This window comes from Thalassophryne amazonica, chromosome 3 (assembly GCF_902500255.1).
Source record: "Thalassophryne amazonica chromosome 3, fThaAma1.1, whole genome shotgun sequence".
NCBI classification, from domain to species: domain Eukaryota; kingdom Metazoa; phylum Chordata; class Actinopteri; order Batrachoidiformes; family Batrachoididae; genus Thalassophryne; species Thalassophryne amazonica.
In genome coordinates this window covers 75,428,248-75,448,037 of record NC_047105.1, presented here as the reverse complement: position 1 = coordinate 75,448,037, position 19,790 = coordinate 75,428,248, and the positions used below count along the sequence as shown (strand labels likewise).

Sequence of the window (19,790 nt, the reverse complement as noted above, 5' to 3'; positions counted from 1 at the left end):
TGGGTCAAAAAATGAAATATGAAAATATAATGATGTGCTGCTTACATTATGATTAATTCAAAGGTGAAGTCAAAATTTGTATAGATTGATATAGCAGCTCTAGGCATGTTAAAAAAAATGAACTAGATATGATGTATGTACACAGAACCATATATTACTGATCACTAACCCACTCTGTTTATATACTGTATATGCATATGTACTTATATATGTATGTACATATATATATATATATATATATATACAGTATATGCATATGTGTATGTATATATATATATATATATATATATATATATATATATATATATATATATGTGTGTGTGTGTGTGTGTGTATATATATATATATATACATACATCCATATTCTATTTCTACCTCATTTTCTTAGGTCTTGTACTGTTACAAGTATTATTATTATTGCTTATCCTTGCACACGCTGTTTGATGAACATTTTCCTCTACTTGCACCCAACTTGTGTGTTTTTTAAGAACTGACGTAACATGTGAATTTCTCCACTGTTAGATCAATAAAGTTTATCTTATCTTATCATATAAACATGTCACGTACAGGTGCTGCATGCTCTGAGTGTCCCTTCTAGTTCTGATGTTAACATAGTTCATATTTCTTTAGGTTTTCTGAATGTTATAAAAAAAATTGCACGGCTGACTGGCTGACATTGTACTACATGGATGATAAGAACTGTAATCTCCTGCTTTCTGATACAGTTTGGCCCAGCTTGATGATGCCCATTTTGAACATCACAGATTTGGATCAATTTTAATTTACTATAGTTTTGGTGGGATGTCAACTGTGTTTTGACAGCAACAACAGCCAGTGAGGAGAAAAAGAAAAAAAGCCCAGTATTGGAGAGGAATTTTTTTCTCTCTCTCTCTCTCTCTCTCTAACAGCCAATGACAGAGGAGTGCAAATAATATGTGATTTGTCTTTATGGACAAGACATCACAAAAGCTGTGGTTAAAGTTGAATGAAATGCTGTTGACAGACAGTTTTTGGTTCAGGGAATAGTTTAAATTTGAGTGATGCTTTGGAAGAGCAGCACGTTGGTTTTGTCAGGATGTGAGTTTTGTCTGCTTTTATTTTTATGCGTTGGGTTGTTTCAGTATGTTCAGCTGCTTTTATTCTCTTCTTGGGTTTTTCTTGCTTGAGTTTGTCTGTCCCTGTCTCTCTTGTCTGTCTCTTGGTTCTTGGTGGTGGGTGTTTCTCTCTTTCTGGCCAAACCCTCGTTCTTGTTGTGTGGGCCGCTGAAGAGGAGGTACTGCTGGCCCACCACCACCAGAGGGCACCCTGCCTGGAGTGCGGGCTCCAGGCACCAGAGGGCGCTGCCACCTCACAGGAGCAGCCGGGGTGACAGCTGACACTCATCACCTGTGACAGCTGTCACCACTCATCTGATCCGCATCGGTATATCAGCAAGACGTCATCTCCACCTCTTTGCCGAGATATCGTTCTACCTGAAAGGTAATATCCTCAGCCTGACTGCTTGATAGAAAGCCCTTTTTGTGATTTTTGTGAGTGATAACAGACTTTTTCTCCAACGAGAGGTGGAGGTAGCTTCCCTGCCGTGCAGATTGCTGGGTGCAGACGCACCCACGTTTAATTGTGTTTTTGTTCCTCGCCAGCAGTACCAGGTCCGACACGCGGAGGCAGTGGCCACCTGGGAGTTCGGGACTTGGCGGCTCCAGTATTCCCGGGGTCTGGTGGCGGAGGAAATCGTGTGGTTCCGGTTCTGCTTTGGACAGGCGTCTCCTATCTTCGAGCCTGCCCACACGACACCTTGTAATTTGACCTCTGATCTATTGTGTAATCTGTTGTGTTTGTTGTGCACGTTTGCAACAGTAAAGTGTTGTTATTTGACCTATTCCATTGTCCGTTCATTTGCGCCCCCTGTTGTGGGTCCGTGTACTTACACTTTCCCAACAGGATATCTCGGCCAACGTCATGGATCCCGAGGGGCGTCAACCGGCTGTTGAACGGCCAATGGAAGAACAGGGTGCACAGGCGCCCGCAGGAGGAATGATCGGTGAGTTGCAGCGGATCCTCACCGTTTTCACGGCTCGGTTGGATTTAATGACCGAGCAGAACATCCTCCTTAACCGCAGGGTGGAGGCTCTCGCCGCGCAGGTGGAGGCGCGCCCTCAGGGCGCTGCTGCGGCTCTCCCTCCTGTCGACCCTGTGCGTAACAGTGACGTTCCACTGGTCGTTCAACGACCCCTCCCACCTTCCCCGGAAGCATACATAAGCCCTCCAGAGCCATACGGAGGTTGTGTGGAGACGTGCGCGGACTTCCTTATGCAGTGTTCGCTCGTCTTCGCACAACGTCCTGTCATGTACGCGACTGATTCTAGCAAAATAGCTTATGTAATTAATCTGCTTCGCGGCAAGGCACGCGCTTGGGCTACAGCGCTTTGGGAGCAAAATTCACGGCTCCTTCTGACATATGATGGGTTTGTGAGGGAGTTCAGAACAGTGTTCGATCACCCAAATAGAGGAGAGACCGCTTCAGCCGTGCTGCTGTCAATGAGACAGGGGCGCTGGAGCGCAGCTGCTTATGCAGTCGACTTCCGCATCGCGGCTGCGAGGTCCGGCTGGAATAACACTGCCCTCCGCGCCGCCTTCGTAAACGGACTGTCGTTGGTCCTAAAGGAGCTCCTGGTGGCTAAGGACGAACCGCGGGATTTAGACGGGCTTATTGATCTCGTTATACGATTAGACAATCGGTTAGAGGAACGCCGTCGGGAGCGAGGCGAAGGACGTGACCGGATACGCGCCGCCCCTCTCCCTTCCGGGTTCGAAAAGGGGCCGCCCTCCCCACGCTCCACAGCCGCAGCGCTTTGTGGGGCAACAGCTCCCCCTGTTGACGTTGTTAGGGAGACGCACAGGGCCAAAATGGGAAGGCTGATCCGTGGAGAGTGTTTTCTCTGCAGCTCAACAGAGCACACACAGAGAGACTGCCCCAAACGGCCAAAACGTCAACACTCGCCCTTAGAGACTGGGCTAAGGGGGGGTCAAGACATTCAAGTGAGACACACACAAATTGCCACACGACTCCCAGTCACAATCCTGAGCGGGGATTTAACCCTTCAAGCCCGAGCACTGGTGGACACGGGGTCAGAAGGGAATCTGCTAGACAGCAGATGGGCAAAGGAGGTAGGGCTCCCTCTGGTGGCGCTTCCTACGCCATTGCAGGTGCGGGCACTAGATGGCACCCTCCTCCCTTTACTCACACAAAAGACACCACCAGTAACTCTGGTGGTGTCTGGAAACCACCGGGAGGAGATTGAGTTTTTTGTAACTCCTGCCACCTCCCGCGTGATTTTGGGCATCCCATGGATGTTAAAGCACAATCCCCGGATCGATTGGCCGTCTGGGGTGGTGGTTCAGTGGAGCGAAACCTGCCATCGGGTGTGTTTGGGATCCTCGGTTCCTCCCGGTTCCCAGGCTAAGGAGGAGGTCAAAGTCCCGCCCAATCTGACGGCAGTGCCAGTTGAGTACCACGATCTTGCTGACGTCTTCAGCAAGGATCTGGCACTCACCCTTCCCCCGCACCGTCCGTACGATTGTGCCATTGATTTGGTTCCAGGCGGTGAGTTCCCGTCCAGCAGGCTGTACAACCTCTCACGACCTGAGCGCGAATCAATGGAGACCTACATCCGGGACTCATTAGCTGCCGGGCTGATTCGGAACTCCACCTCCCCGATGGGGGCAGGTTTCTTTTTTTGTGGGCAAGAAAGATGGCGGACTTCGTCCATGTATTGATTACAGGGGGCTGAATGAGATTACGGTTCGCAACCGATACCCGTTGCCATTATTAGATTCCGTGTTCACCCCCCTGCATGGAGCCAAAATCTTTACTAAACTGGATCTTAGAAATGCGTATCACCTGGTTCGGATCCGGAAGGGAGACGAATGGAAGACGGCATTCAACACCCCATTAGGTCACTTTGAGTACCTGGTCATGCCGTTCGGCCTCACAAACACCAAGCGACGTTCCAAGCATTAGTTAATGATGTCTTGCGGGATTTCCTGCAACGATTCGTCTTCGTATATCTAGACGATATACTCATCTTTTCTCCGGATCCTGAGACTCATGTCCGGCATGTACGTCAGGTCCTGCAGCGGTTGTTGGAGAACCGGCTGTTTGTGAAGGGCGAGAAGTGTGAGTTCCACCGCACCTCTTTGTCCTTCCTGGGGTTTATCATCTCCCCCAACTCCGTCGCTCCTGATCCGGCCAAGGTTGCGGCGGTGAGAGACTGGCCCCAACCCACTAGCCGTAGGAAGCTGCAACAGTTCCTCGGCTTTGCTAATTTCTACAGGAGGTTCATTAAGGGCTACAGTCAGGTAGTTAGCCCCCTGACAGCCCTGACCTCACCAAAAGTTCCCTTCACCTGGTCGGATCGTTGCGATGCCGCGTTCAAGGAGTTGAAACGGCGCTTCTCGTCTGCACCCGTTCTGGCGCAGCCCGATCCTAGTCGCCAGTTAGTGGTTGAAGTGGACGCCTCGGACTCAGGGATAGGAGCTGTGCTTTCCCAGAGCGGGAAGACAGATAAGGTCCTTCACCCGTGTGCCTATTTTTCCCGCAGGTTGACCCCGGCCGAACGGAACTATGACGTCGGCAATCGAGAACTCCTTGCGGTGAAAGAGGCTCTTGAAGATTGGAGACATCTGTTGGAGGGAACGACCGTGCCATTCACGGTTTTCACTGACCACCGGAACCTGGAGTATATCAGGACCGCCAAGCGGCTGAATCCCAGGCAGGCCCGCTGGTCACTGTTCTTCGGCAGTTTTGACTTCCGGATCACCTACCGTCCCGGGACCAAGAACAAGACATCGGATGCCTTGTCCCGGGTACATGAAGATGAAGTCAAAATGGAGTTGTCGGATCCACCGGAACCCATCATCCCGGAGTCCACTATCGTGGCCACCCTCACCTGGGACGTAGAGAGAACCGTCTGGGAGGCCCTGGCACGAAGCCCGGACCCCGGAACTGGGCCGAAGAACAGACTTTACGTCCCACCAGAAGCTAGGGCTGCAGTCCTGGACTTCTGTCACGGCTCTAAGCTCTCCTGTCATCCAGGGGTGCGAAGAACCGTGGCAGTTGTCCGGCAGCGCTTCTGGTGGGCGTCCCTAGAGGCCGACGTCCGGGATTATATCCAGGCCTGCACCACCTGCGCCAGGGGCAAGGCTGACCATCGTAGGGCTTCGGGTCTGCTCCAGCCGCTGCCCGTGCCCCATCGCCCCTGGTCCCACATCGGCCTGGATTTTGCCACGGGTCTCCCGCCGTCCCAGGGCAACACCACCATCTTCACGATAGTGGACCGATTCTCCAAGGCGGCCCACTTCGTGGCCCTCCCGAAGTTCCCGACGGCCCAGGAGACAGCGGACCTCCTGGTTCACCACGTCGTCCGGCTGCATGGGATCCCAACAGACATTGTCTCAGATCGCGGTCCCCAGTTCTCCTCGCACGTCTGGAGGAGCTTCTGCCGGGAACTGGGGGCCACGGTGAGTCTCTCATCCGGGTACCATCCCCAGACCAACGGGCAAGCAGAACGGGCCAATCAGGAGATGGAGCAGGCCCTGCGTTGCGTGACAGCCGCGCACCCGGCGGCCTGGAGTACCCATCTGGCCTGGATCGAGTATGCCCATAACAGCCAGGTGTCATCAGCCACCGGCCTCCCCCCTTTCGAGGTATGTCTGGGGTACCAACCGCCTTTGTTTCCAGTGGTTGAGGGAGAGGTCGGTGTGCCCTCGGTCCAGGCCCACCTACGGAAGTGCCGTCGGGTGTGGCGTGCCGCCCGTTCTGCCTTGCTGAGGGCCCGGATGAGGTCAAAGGCCCATGCAGACCGTCGGCGGACCCCGGCCCCTGCGTATTGGCCAGGGCAGGAGGTGTGGTTGTCGACAAAGGACATCCCCCTCAAAGTGGACTCCCCCAAGTTACAGGACCGTTACATCGGTCCCTTCAAAATCCAGAAGGTCATCAGTCCAGCCGCAGTGAGGCTTCAGCTGCCGGCCTCACTGCGGATCCATCCTGTATTTCACGTGTCCCGAATCAAACCACATCACACCTCACCCCTCTGTACTCCGGGTCCGGCACCGCCTCCTGCCCGGATCATCGATGGCGAGCCGGCTTGGACTGTGCGCCGGCTTTTGGATGTCCGTAGGATGGGCCAGGGCTTCCAGTATTTGGTGGACTGGGAGGGGTACGGACCTGAAGAATGCTCCTGGGTGAAGAGGAGCTTCATTCTGGACCCGGCCCTCCTGGCCGATTTCTACCGCCGCCACCCGGACAAGCCTGGTCAGGGGCCAGGAGGCGCCCGTTGAGGGGGGGGGGTCCTGTTGTGTGGGCAGCTGAAGAGGAGGTACTGCTGGCCCACCACCACCAGAGGGCACCCTGCCTGGAGTGCGGGCTCCAGGCACCAGAGGGCGCTGCCGCCTCACAGGAGCAGCCGGGGTGACAGCTGACACTCATCACCTGTGACAGCTGTCACCACTCATCTGATCTGCATCGGTATATCAGCAAGACGTCATCTCCACCTCTTTGCCGAGATATCGTTCTACCTGAAAGGTAATATCCTCAGCCTGACTGCTTGATAGAAAGCCCTTTTTGTGATTTTTGTGAGTGATAACAGACTTTTTCTCCAACGAGAGGTGGAGGTAGCTTCCCTGCCGTGCAGATTGCTGGGTGCAGACGCACCCACGTTTAATTGTGTTTTTGTTCCTCGCCAGCAGTACCAGGTCCGACACGCGGAGGCAGTGGCCACCTGGGAGTTCGGGACTTGGCGGCTCCAGTATTCCCGGGGTCTGGTGGCGGAGGAAATCGTGTGGTTCCGGTTCTGCTTTGGACAGGCATCTCCTATCTTCGAGCCTGCCCACACGACACCTTGTAATTTGACCTCTGATCTATTGTGTAATCTGTTGTGTTTGTTGTGCAGGTTCGCAACAGTAAAGTGTTGTTATTTGACCTATTCCATTGTCCGTTCATTTGCGCCCCCTGTTGTGGGTCCGTGTACTTACACTTTCCCAACAGTTCTGGTGCTTTCCACACACACCTGTTTCCTATCACCAAGGTGTATTTAAGATCCTCATTTTGCTCTATTCCTTCGTGTGTTTTGACCACCTGCCTGTATTACCGACCACGCCTAAGCCTGATGTTCCTTGTGCTTCTGCGCTTGTTGGGGTGCCTTTTTGTGTACCGGACCCCGTTTGCTGTTTTTTTACACACAGAGCCTTTTGTTCGAATCCTGCATTTGTGTATAGCCATCCCAGTTTACCCAGCCTGATAGGTTTAGTGGTTAGCACTGTTGCCTCAAAGTCAGAAGGTCACAGGTTTGCTTCTGTCCTGGCCCTTTCTCTGTGGAGTTTGTATGTTTTTCATGTTTTTGCATGGGTACTTCGGCTTCTTCAAACTTCCAAAGACATACATACAAGGTCTGTTAGAAAAGTATCGGACCTTTTTATTTTTTGCAAAAACCTGATGGATTTGAATCATGTGTGCTTGCATGAGCCAACCTTGAACCTTTGTGCGCATGTGTGAACTTTTTCACGCCTGTCAATTGCATCATTTTCTGGTAAGCAGCCTTTGTGTGAGGACATGTGTAGTGTGCTCGGTGGATTTTCATTTCAAGGAAAAAGACAGGATGACTGGAGCAGCGCCGCATCAAATTTTGCCAGAAACTGGGCGACAGCCAGGTGGAAACCATTCGGAAGATTCAGACGGCTTTCAGTGACGATCCTATGGGCATCATGCAGATTAAGGAGTGGTACAACCGGTTTAAAGACATCCGCACAACGGTGGAGAGCGAGCCACGCTCCGGTCGGCCATCAACATGCTGAAATGACCAGATCATTTCCAAAGTGAACGCTGTGGTGATGCGGGACCATCGTGTGACTATCCGAGAAATTGCGGAAGAGGTGGCCATCAGCACTTTTTCGGTACATTCCACTGTGATAGAAGATTTGGCCATGAAAAGAATGGCGGTGAAATTCATGCTGCTGCTAACGGCGGAGCAAAAAGCACCTTCGTGTTGAAGTCTCACAGGACATGCTGTGACATGCCCACCTCTTCCACAATTTCTTGGATAGTCACATGACTGAAAAGTCACCGGAAGCCATCTGAATCATCCGAAGGGTTTCCACCTGGCTGTCGCCCAGTTTCTGGCAAAATTTGATGTGGCGCTGCTCCAGTCGTTCCGTCTTTTTCCTTGAAATGAAAATCCGCCGAGCGCACAACACACAAAGGCTGCTTACCAGAAAATGACGCAATCGACAGGCATGAAAAAGTTCACGCATGCGCACGAAGGTTCAAGGTTGGCTCATGCAAGCACACGTGATTCAAATCCATCAGGTTTTTACAAAAAATAAAAAGGTCAGATACTTTTCTAACAGACCTCGTATATAGATTAGGTGACTCTAAATTGAATGGGAGCGTGAATGTGTTAGTCTGTCTATATATGTCGGCCCTGTGACAGACGGGCAACCTGTCCAGGGTGTGCAATGCCTCCTGCCCAATTAATAAGCGGGTTCAGAAAATGGATGGAAGATTTAGAGCAGTCTCAAAATGCTTTGGCCTTTTCCCTTAACATTCTGAAATAATGTCTTTACAAAGTCACAAAGATCTATAGATTTGCAGCTAGGGCTGCAACAACGAATCGATAAAATCGATTACAACAGGCGTTGGCAACACATTGCGTCATCGATGCGTTGTGTCGAGCGATTACGCTTCTGACGCCAGTAGCGACCAGTGCACAGAGCAGATCAGACGCTGTTTTGTAGAACTACACAGTTAGAATATGGCAGATGCAAGTAGACGAAAAAAAGTTAAGACTTTAAAAGTGTGGGAGCACTTTACGTTAAACAACGCAAAGATGTTTGTTAACTGCAACATTTGCAAGTCAGACCTCGCATGGCACGGGAGGCTCAGGCTGTCTGCGCGTCTCCCAGAGCAGCAAGGTGAGGGGCAGAGAGGGAGAAAAAAAGAAAAAGAAAGAACAGTAACAGCACCGACAGTTTTTTATTAATGTTGTCAAAGTCCTACCATCGACATTAACGCTTGTCCGATTGTCCGGGACAAGTGTAAAATGTGATCGGACAAGTAATAGCTCTAAATCGTTGTCCGACCGGACAAGTGGCATTTTCTTTTTTTTTCTTGGTTTAAGACGTTCAAATCCTTCTCGCACCTCGCGAGAAAGTCGTCTTCGGTTTTTCCTGCCACACTCTACGCAGCGGACAATCGGAAAACATGATAACACCGAGTTCTCCCCAGACAGTGGAACAACGACGCCGTGCCATCAGTGTTCTGACAGCGCCGTCACACTCTGCCGTGCTCTCAGGTAGTTTTTAAAAATTCAGCCAGACTGTTTGTGCAGAAGTGGACGCCCCCCACCCCCCGCAGACGCTGCAGCGGAAAAAAACTCCGTCAAAGTCTTCACATAAAACGAGCTCCTTCTGGATGTATAGCTCCAGAAATTCATTTATAGGCTTTATTTTACTGTTGAAAGTCTTCATGTTTCCAAAGTTTGCTCAAATACGGTGTGTGTGAGAGAGAGAGAAAGAGGGTGAGAGAAAGAGAGAGAGAGAGAGAGAGAGAGAGAGAGAGAGAGAGAGAGGGAGAAAAAGAGGAAGAGGGAGAGAGAGAAAGAGAGGGAGGGAGAGAAATACGTATATGTGGGATGAGTCACATTTGTCATTGTGAAATGACCACATAGTTTACAAGTTATACAGAGAATGTTGCACATACAACCCCTGGCAAAAATTATGGAATCATCGGCCTCGGAGGATGTTCATTCAGTTGTTTAATTTTGTAGAAAAAAAGCAGATCACAGACATGACACAAAACTAAATTCATTTCAAATGGCAACTTTCTGGCTTTAAGAAACACTATAAGAAATCAAGAAAAAAAGATTGTGGCAGTCAGTAATGGTTACTTTTTTAGACCAAGCAGAGGAAAAAAATATGGAATCACTCAATTCTGAGGAAAAAATTATGGAATCACCCTGTAAATTTTCATCCCCAAAACTAACACCTGCATCAAATCAGATCTGCTCGTTAGTCTGCATCTAAAAAGGAGTGAACACACCTTGGAGAGCTGTTGCACCAAGTGGACTGACATGAATCATGGCTCCAACACGAGAGATGTCAATTGAAACAAAGGAGAGGATTATCAAACTCTTAAAAGAGAGTAAATCATCACGCAATGTTGCAAAAGATGTTGGTTGTTCACAGTCAGCTGTGTCTAAACTCTGGACCAAATACAAACAACATGGGAAGGTTGTTAAAGATACTGGTAGACCAAGGAAGACATCAAAGCATCAAGACAGAAAACTTAAAGCAATATGTCTCAAAAATCGAAAAATGTACAACAAAACAAATGAGGAACGAATGGGAGGAAACTGGAGTCAACATCTGTGACCGAACTGTAAGAAACCACCTAAAGGAAATGGAATTTACATACAGAAAAGCTAAACGAAAGGCATCATTAACACCTAAACAGAAAAAAACAAGGTTACAATGGGCTAAGGAAAAGCAATCGTGGACTGTGGATGACTGGATGAAAGTCATATTCAGTGATGAATCTCGAATCTGCATTGGGCAAGGTGATGATGCTGGAACTTTTGTTTGGTGCCTTTCCAATGAGATTTATAAAGATGACTGCCTGAAGAGAACATGTAAATTTCCACAGTCATTGATGATATGGGGCTGCATGTCAGGTAAAGGCACTGGGGAGATGGCTGTCATTACATCATCAATAAATGCACAAGTTTATGTTGATATTTTGGACAATTGAAAGGATGTTTGGGGATGATGAAATCATTTTTCAAGATGATAATGCATCTTGCCATAGAGCAAAAACTGCAAAAACATTCCTTGCAAAAAGACACATAGGGTCAATGTCAATGAGCAGATCTGATTTGATGCAGGTGTTAATTTGGGGGATGAAAATTTACAGGGTGATTCCATAATTTTTTCCTCAGAATTGAGTGATTCCATATTTTTTTTCCTCTGCTTGGTCTAAAAAAGTAACCGTTACTGACTGCCACAATCTTTTTTTCTTGATTTCTTATAGTGTTTCTTAAAGCCAGAAAGTTGCCATTTGAAATGACTTTAGTTTTGTGTCATGTCTGTGATCTGCTTTTTTTCTACAAAATTAAACAACTGAATGAACATCCTCCGAGGCCGGTGATTCCATAATTTTTGCCAGGGGTTGTATAATGAGTCAGGCTACAGGTTTTGATTTACGTTTTATGATTAACTGGTTATGCTAATTGCTCATTTGCAGCAATAAAATACCTCTTTTCACCATATACGTATTTTAGAACATTTATATGTTTCAATGTTGTTTTATGGCAACTCAGCACTTTGATAAAGCAATGCCATTTGAAATAATAATTTTTGTTCTTTATTATAAACTGTTTTATTCTTTATTATTTTATATTTCAACAGCCAAGGCACATTTGACAATTTGTGGTGGTGGCCAAGTGGTTAATGCACTTGGTTTCAGTGCAGAAGGTTCCGGGTTCAAATCCCACCCCCGCCACATTTCTCCATGTAATGTGGAGATGCGTCAGGAAGGGCATCCGGCGTAAAACCTGTGCCAATTCAACACGCAGATCCACCTTGGATTTGTTGTGGCGACCCCGAGTGCAAACAAGGGAGCAGCCGAATGGACTTACTGTTAAATAAAGTGATGGAAGGAGAGAAAAATAGTTTCCCTGGCACATTTTTAAAAATTCCCCGCTAATCCGAGATTAGAGCATGCCATAGGTATTAAAGGCACTACGCTGCGGTGGTTTGAATCATATTTATCTAATAGATTACAATTTGTTCATGTAAATGGGTAATCTTCTTCACAGACTAAGGTTAATTATGGAGTTCCACAAGGTTCTGTGCTAGGACCAATTTCATTCACTTTATACATGCTTCCCTTAGGCAGTATTATTAGACGGCATTGCTTAAATTTTCATTGTTACGCAGATGATACCCAGCTTTATCTATCCATGAAGCCAGAGGACACACACCAATTAGCTAAACTGCAGGATTGTCTTACAGACATAAAGACATGGATGACCTCTAATTTCCTGCTTTTAAACTCAGATAAAACTGAAGTTATTGTACTTGGCCCCACAAATCTTAGAAACATGGTGTCTAACCAGATCCTTACTCTGGATGGCATTATCCTGACCTCTAGTAATACTGTGAGAAATCTTGGAGTCATTTTTGATCAGGATATGTCATTCAAAGCGCATATTAAACAAATATGTAGGACTGCTTTTTTGCATTTACGCAATATCTCTAAAATTAGAAAGGTCTTGTCTCAGAGTGATGCTGAAAAACTAATTCATGCATTTATGTCCTCTAGGCTGGACTACTGTAATTCATTATTATCAGGTTGTCCTAAAAGTTCCCTGAAAAGCCTTCAGTTAATTCAAAATGCTGCAGCTAGAGTACTGACGGGGACCAGAAGGAGAGAGCATATCTCACCCATATTGGCCTCTCTTCATTGGCTTCCTGTTAATTCTAGAACAGAATTTAAAATTCTTCTTCTTACTTATAAGGTTTTGAATAATCAGGTCCCATCTTATCTTAGGGACCTCATAGTACCATATCACCCCAATAGAGCGCTTCGCTCTCAGACTGCAGGCTTACTTGTAGTTCCTAGGGTTTGTAAGAGTAGAATGGGAGGCAGAGCCTTCAGCTTTCAGGCTCCTCTCCTGTGGAACCAGCTCCCAATTCAGATCAGGGAGACAGACACCCTCTCTACTTTTAAGATTAGGCTTAAAACTTTCCTTTTTGCTAAAGCTTATAGTTAGGGCTGGATCAGGTGACCCTGAACCATCCCTTAGTTATGCTGCTATAGACTTAAACTGCTGGGGGTTCCCATGATGCACTGAGTGTTTCTTTCTCTTTTTGCTCTGTATGCACCACTCTGCATTTAATCATTAGTGATCGATCTCTGCTCCCCTCCACAGCATGTCTTTTTCCTGATTCTCTCCCTCAGCCCCAACCAGTCCCAGCAGAAGACTGCCCCTCCCTGAGCCTGGTTCTGCTGGAGGTTTCTTCCTGTTAAAAGGGAGTTTTTCCTTCCCACTGTCGCCAAGTGCTTGCTCACAGGGGGTCGTTTTGACCGTTGGGGTTTTTACGTAATTATTGTATGGCCTTGCCTTACAATATAAAGCGCCTTGGGGCAACTGTTTGTTGTGATTTGGCGCTATATAAATAAAACTGATTGATTGATTGATTAATCCGATTAATCGTGTCGAAATAATCGTTTGTTGCAGCCCTATTTGCAGCTGAAAAATTAAATCCAAATAAACAACAACAACAACAACAACTGTCAATGTAGAACCTACCAAAGTCAAACATGTAGTCCCAGCACTGACAAAAAGTGTTCCAACTTTTGGGGAATAGCTGGTGCAACCACTGCGGCATCACCATGATAAGAAGTGTCATTACAAACATGGTGTTGATTGACTGGATGAAACGCTTCGTCTCTATGGGAACAACTTTATCCAGACAACCAATTCTGGATTCAAAGAGTACCGTGGAAATCCCTGTCAAAACACAAATAAATAAATAAATACATTAACTGAGAGTCTCACAAGAACTGGCAGTTGACATGAATAAAGACACAACCATGTGTTGGTTGGATGATTAGAGACATTCAGCCAGGTGTCACACGAGCGTGGCTGTCTTCACTTATCAGAGAGATGTGAGATAGTATAAAGTCTAAGCACAGAAAATAATATAGTCTGCTGGATGCTTTTGCCCATCGTTACCTTCACAAGAAAGGACTTGATGTTTTCCACCTCGGATGGTTCAGTGCTGTTGGGATTGACCTAAAATATTGAAGATTAAACTAAGGGGCAGAGGCAAGCCATTAATCAATCAATCAATCAATTAATTAATTAATTGATACTTCTTCTTCTACTACTACTACAACAAGAGTACTCCTTTTTATTAATTATCTTTTTCCTTATTATAAAACTTTTGAAAATGCAGGGTGTGGTCAGGAATAGGGAATAGGTACTATTACATTTTGGGGAAGATCTACAAAAAGGGGCAAAGCCAAGAAAATGGAAGACATTTTTAAAATTGAGTGGATGTTTCACTAGAAAACCAGTATTCAGTAAATGTGTGTGTGTGTGTGTGTGTGTGTGTGTGTGTGTGTGTGTGTGTGTGTGTGTGTGTGTGTGTGTGTGTGTGTGTGTGTGTGTGTGTGTGTGTGTGTGTGTGTGTATGTGTGGAGTGGGTGTGTTGGGGGGTGTTTGCAGTGAAGGTCTAACATTACAAAATTAGCTGTTTTTACCATTGGTGAAGGTAATACAATCTACTGAAGGCCCTCCTAGTTATCATCACCAAACAGACTGTGTGATGACTCGCGCTGGTTTGCCTGTTTGACTACCACAAAGATATGAACAGATGGAGAGCTAGGCCTTTGGTCAAGAAAGACTGATTAGATTTTGAAACAAAAGCAGGTTAAGAATCACTCTGAATTCATATTTTGATAATGTTTGTCATTGTTTGATAACTACTTCATCAAACAGCACCCCCAGCTGTACTTCAGCTTGGGTAACAAAAGGTAACCACAGGATTGTTGGGGTTCGGCAGAATGTCAGTCTAGTTACCTTCGAGGCCAAAGTGATAGAAGTCGCTGGCAATGTCGGTAACAAGCCCGTCAGGATGCCTGCGAAGGTGAAGCTTTGCGATGAGGTCACTGACCACGCTGTTCAGGGTTTTACCGTAGGCCTCCACTGCCTTTGGCCGCAGCATGTTCTTCGCCAGAAGACTTCTGACTGACTGCCACTCCTCTCCCTCACTGGAACCAAAAAAGCAAAGTTAATGAGTACACACACGTGTGTTTTCAGACAGAGTGTTTCTTTATTTTCTTCAGATACAATTAAAATTTTATGCAGTAAGAGGCTCAAGCATGATACATCATTACTTACATAGTGTGAAATTTGACCTTCAATGCTATTCCTTGTTTACTCAAAGCATCTTAAGTTGAAGATGTTCACTTAAAAAATAAAACTCACTTTTTACCTTTGACCCCCAACGACCTTGACCTTTGCCAAAACAAAGCGTTTAACCTGTTTTGCCCCACTGGCAACAATTGTTGTCGAAGTGTATCACTGTCATTTTCTACCCACAATAAAATATCTCAAAGGTACTAATGCAACTTTTCCCACTTATAAAAAAAATCTGGGCATAAACGGGTTAAGGGCAATTCTGGGGTCAACCTACATGCACACAGGCAGTTTGGTGAAATTTGGCTTAAACCCTTTGGAGGAGCAGAGGAATAAACACACATACAAACTAACATCTTTCATATAATATATTAATATTTAATATGAAATGCTGCTTTTCCTTGATATTCTGTTTTGTAGTTTAGTTTTTCCTTCTTCAAATTTAAATCCTACTTTCCTTTTACCAAGTGCCGTGTATTATTTCTTGTTTCTGAACAGGAGGAGTGGGGTAAAATAAGTTAAACCTAACAGCTAACGTTAACTTATCAAGACAGCCTTAGCAACGTTCATTGTAGCTTACAAAATAGTTGGTTCCTTTGTGTTTGATAACAATCTTCTCCTGTGATGTCTTATCCTTCTTATGTCTTATTACTTATTATATTATATATACAGTAGTGTTCAGAATAATAGTAGTGCTATGTGACTAAAAAGATTAATCCAGGTTTTGAGTATATTTCTTATTGTTACATGGGAAACAAGGTACCAGTAGATTCAGGAAATTCTCACAAATCCAACAAGACCAAGCATTCATGATATGCACACTCTTAAGGCTATGAAACTGGGCTATTAGTAAAAAAAAAAAGTAGAAAAGGGGGTGTTCACAGTAATAGTAGTGTGGCATTCAGTCAGTGAGTTCGTCAATTTTGTGGAACAAACAGGTGTGAATCAGGTGTCCCCTATTTAAGGATGAAGCCAGCACCTGTTGAACATGCTTTTCTCTTTGAAAGCCTGAGGAAAATGGGACGTTCAAGACATTGTTCAGAAGAACTGCGTAGTTTGATTAAAAAGTTGATTGGAGAGGGGAAAACCTATACGCAGGTGCAAAAAATTATAGGCTGTTCATCTACAATGATCTCCAATGCTTTAAAATGGACAAAAAAAAAAAACAGATGCGTGGAAGAAAACAGAAAACAACAAAATGGATAGAAGAATAACCAGAATGGCAAAGGCTCACCCACTGATCAGCTCCAGGATGATCAAAGACAATCTGGAGTTACCTGTAAGTGCTGTGACAGTTAGAAGACGCCTGTGTGAAGCTAATTTATTTGCAAGAATCCCCCGCAAAGTCCCTCTGTTAAATAAAAGACGTGCAGAAGAGGTTACAATTTGCCAAAGAACACATCAACTGGCCTAAAGAGAAATGGAGGAATATTTTGTGGACTGATGAGAGTAAAATTGTTCTTTTTGGGTCCAAGGGCCGCAGACAGTTTCTGAGACGACCCCCAAACTCTGAATTCAAGCCACAGTTCACAGTGAAGACAGTGAAGCATGGTGGTGCAAGCATCAAGATATGGGCATGTTTCTCCTACTATGGTGTTGGGCCTATATATCGCATACCAGGTATCATGGATCAGTTTGGACATGTCAAAACACTTGAAGAGGTCATGTTGCCTTATGCTGAAGAGGACATGCCCTTTAAATGGGTGTTTCAACAAGACAGTGACCCCAAGCACACTAGTAAATGAGCAAAATCTTGGTTCCAAACCAACAAAATTAATGCCTCGCAGATGTGAAGAAATCAGGAAAAACTGTGGTTATACAACTAAATACTAGTTTAGTGATTCACAGGATTGTTAAAAAGCAGTTTGAACATAATAGTTTTGAGTTTGTAGCGTCAACAGCAGATGCTACTATTATTGTGAACACCCCCTTTTCTACTTTTTTTTTTTACTAATAGCCCATTTCATAGCCTTAAGAGTGTGCATATCATGAATGCTTGGTCTTGTTGGATTTGCGAGAATCTCCTGAATCTACTGGTACCTTGTTTCCCATGTAACAATAAGAAATATCCTCAAAACCTGGATTAATCTTTTTAGTCACATAGCACTACTATTATTATGAACACTACTGTATTTGTATTTGTACTTGTTCTTGAGCTGCTTGGGTGGGTAGGGAGAATTCCCATGGGATAAACAAGCTTTTTAACCTACCATCCCTGGTTCTCAAGACCAGGCACCTAAGTGGCTCTACTCTACTCTTTTCTACTCTCCTATTTTACTCTTCCTTTTTAGATATTTAGATATATTAGTATACTGGCATAGTTCCACTTTAGAATTGGAATATAATATATAAGATATACCTTACTGAATTTTCATACAGTCAGATCCATAATAATGACAGTGACCATTTTTTGTCATTTTGCCTCTCTTGGCCTTCACTATGAGATTACCTGAAACAAAGCATCAAAGAACCAAAATATGTGCGATATAAATTTATCTCACATCCTTCTTGTGAGATCAGATCATGACCTATTTTTCTTGGTCAAATCAGGGAGGATTTATAAAGTCAGTAAGCGTCAGAACAACCGTCAATCTACTCTACACTACTAATTTAGTGGGAGCTACTGGTCCTTGAGGACAGATCTTGTTTCTTTCACATCACAGGGGATACATGTTCCAGTCAAGTTGAACAGATAGCAATGATCCTAACAAGGGAGCTGAGGAAAAACCTGAACTCAGAGCAGATATACGAACACAAAAAGCATGTAGATGACAACAGAGTGACACTGACGATGTTAGGAGTCCGTAGTGATGTCCTCTGTGCTTCCTGTAGTCCTTCCAGGAGGAAAGGTCAGAGCGCATGGGGTGCTGGCCCTCCTGCCTCAGCACCTGCTCAATGAGCGTTGGTTCAGCCACATGTACTGTCAAGATGGGACCAAAGCTGACCTTCCACACGGGCCCGTACCGCTGCACTCCCTCCAGCTGGTACATAAGATAGACGTTAGAATTAATCAACAATGATATCATCTTTGACATGGTGTTACCCGTGTTGAGGAAGCTTTGCCTTTGCATTTCCCACTATGGGACTAAAAATGGAATATCTTGTATCTTAATCAATGATGCTGTCAGGCAAGGCAATATGAATAAATTTAGACTCATACTACATTAAAAAGTATGGAGTTAAACAGGATAATATCAGTTTAATTATGATGTGTTTAATCATGATGCATAATTTATGCATGATTTTCAAAATAAAACTGCTTCAAAGTATTGAAATATTAAATTGATTACTGTCCTAGTGCAGGTCTGGACCACTCAAATTACGTTCATCATATGAAATAACTGATCATATCATAAAACTGGTAAATATGAAAATGTCTTAAATCAATCACACACTTTTGTAAAGAACTTAGTAGAAATGGATGATTCTTACTGAAGTGATACAACAACGACTTTGAAGTCCTCTTATTGGATCATTTTGTAATTCTATGACTGGCCATTACTATGGACCATCTTAAGAAAACGGCAATTTCTTTTAGGTGTATAAGGATTTGACAGCTATTTATCCAAACTAAAAGCTAGCAACCTACCCTGTAGTGTCCTACTGTCTTTGCAAATGTACTTTTTTAATGTGCTGTACAAGCATTTCTTTGAAAGTAGGTAAATGTGCTTTTATTGAATCAGTTTTATCCTTCTGTCTTGTTTCATGGTTTGGAAGCGTGTCCCTCAAAAACAAAAATTGTTTAAACCAAATTGTGAAATGGTCGAGTAAGCTGAATGGAGAGTCTCAGATTCAGCCAGAACCCCTGTATATCAAACAGGTACAGAGGATCGCTGGTTCCATTCTGAGAGACGACTCCCACCCTCTTCATGGTGAGTTTCAGCTGCTCCCCTCAGGTCGGAGATTCAGGGTACCAGCTTGTAAAACTAAACGGTACAAAAACAGTTTTGTACCAGTGGCCATCAGTGTTGTAAACAAGTAACAGAAACTTAAATATAACTTATGTATTTATTTTTTGTATAGTCTCTATTACCTTGTTTTTATGAACAGCACATTTTTATTTTTATTTATTTATTTAGTTTTTATCCTTTTGGCTTGGTATGGTATGTTTTTAGACTTTTTATCTACTGATGTTTTAACTCATCTTGCTTTTATTCTACTTTGGGGCCGTCCTTGTGGTTCTTTTAGCTTTTTTAGCACTGTTGTCGCTTTGTCTTGTTCTGTGTTTTGCTGTGTGTTTACCGAATGAGATGACTCACTCACTGTAAATTAATTTTACCCAAGGGTATAATAATAAATTGAATCTGAATCTGAAATGTTTTGCACTGTTCTGACATAATTCTCTTCCTGATAAATCAAGCAGCAATGCACCTTTAAACTGCACGGCAGGCGGGATCTGACCTTATCAAAACAGTCTGGGCTAATGGGATAAAGACAGATTTTTTTCTATATGCACTCTAAAAATGAACCACTGTCTCAATGAGAAAAACTGATGTAACAATTTGCATAGATTTTTTTTTTTGTTATTTCACATTAACTACACTGAAAAAAGAGAATAGTTGAACCATCTTAAAAAAGTGTTACAATTGATAAAACCTGAATGAATTAAGTTGTTTGAACCTAAGATGGTGAGTCAGATTAACTTATAAACTTAACTTCAAACAATTTAATTCATTCAGGTTCTACTAATTGTATCGCTTTTTAAGTTGGTTCTTTTTTCAGTGTAGAGAGGTCTTGTGGCATTAACTCTGTTGAAAGTTGAAATAACTAAATTGAAATAACTTTCAAAAAATCTATGCAAACTGTTACATC

The 19,790-nt window shown here is 44.6% G+C and overlaps 1 protein-coding gene across 1 annotated transcript in view; it reads right to left on the bottom strand.

Moving 5' to 3' along the window:
• LOC117507068 (25-hydroxyvitamin D-1 alpha hydroxylase, mitochondrial) overlaps window positions 1-19,790 on the bottom strand; it is a 36,044-nt gene that overhangs the window by 12,691 nt on the left and 3,563 nt on the right. Inside the window, exons 2-4 of the mRNA XM_034166824.1 lie at window positions 17,769-17,959; window positions 14,640-14,830; window positions 13,365-13,565 (exon numbers count right to left, since the gene is read on the bottom strand). Of these exons, the coding sequence (XP_034022715.1) occupies window positions 13,365-13,565; window positions 14,640-14,830; window positions 17,769-17,959 (583 nt within the window). The remainder of the gene's footprint in view (window positions 1-13,364; window positions 13,566-14,639; window positions 14,831-17,768; window positions 17,960-19,790) is intronic.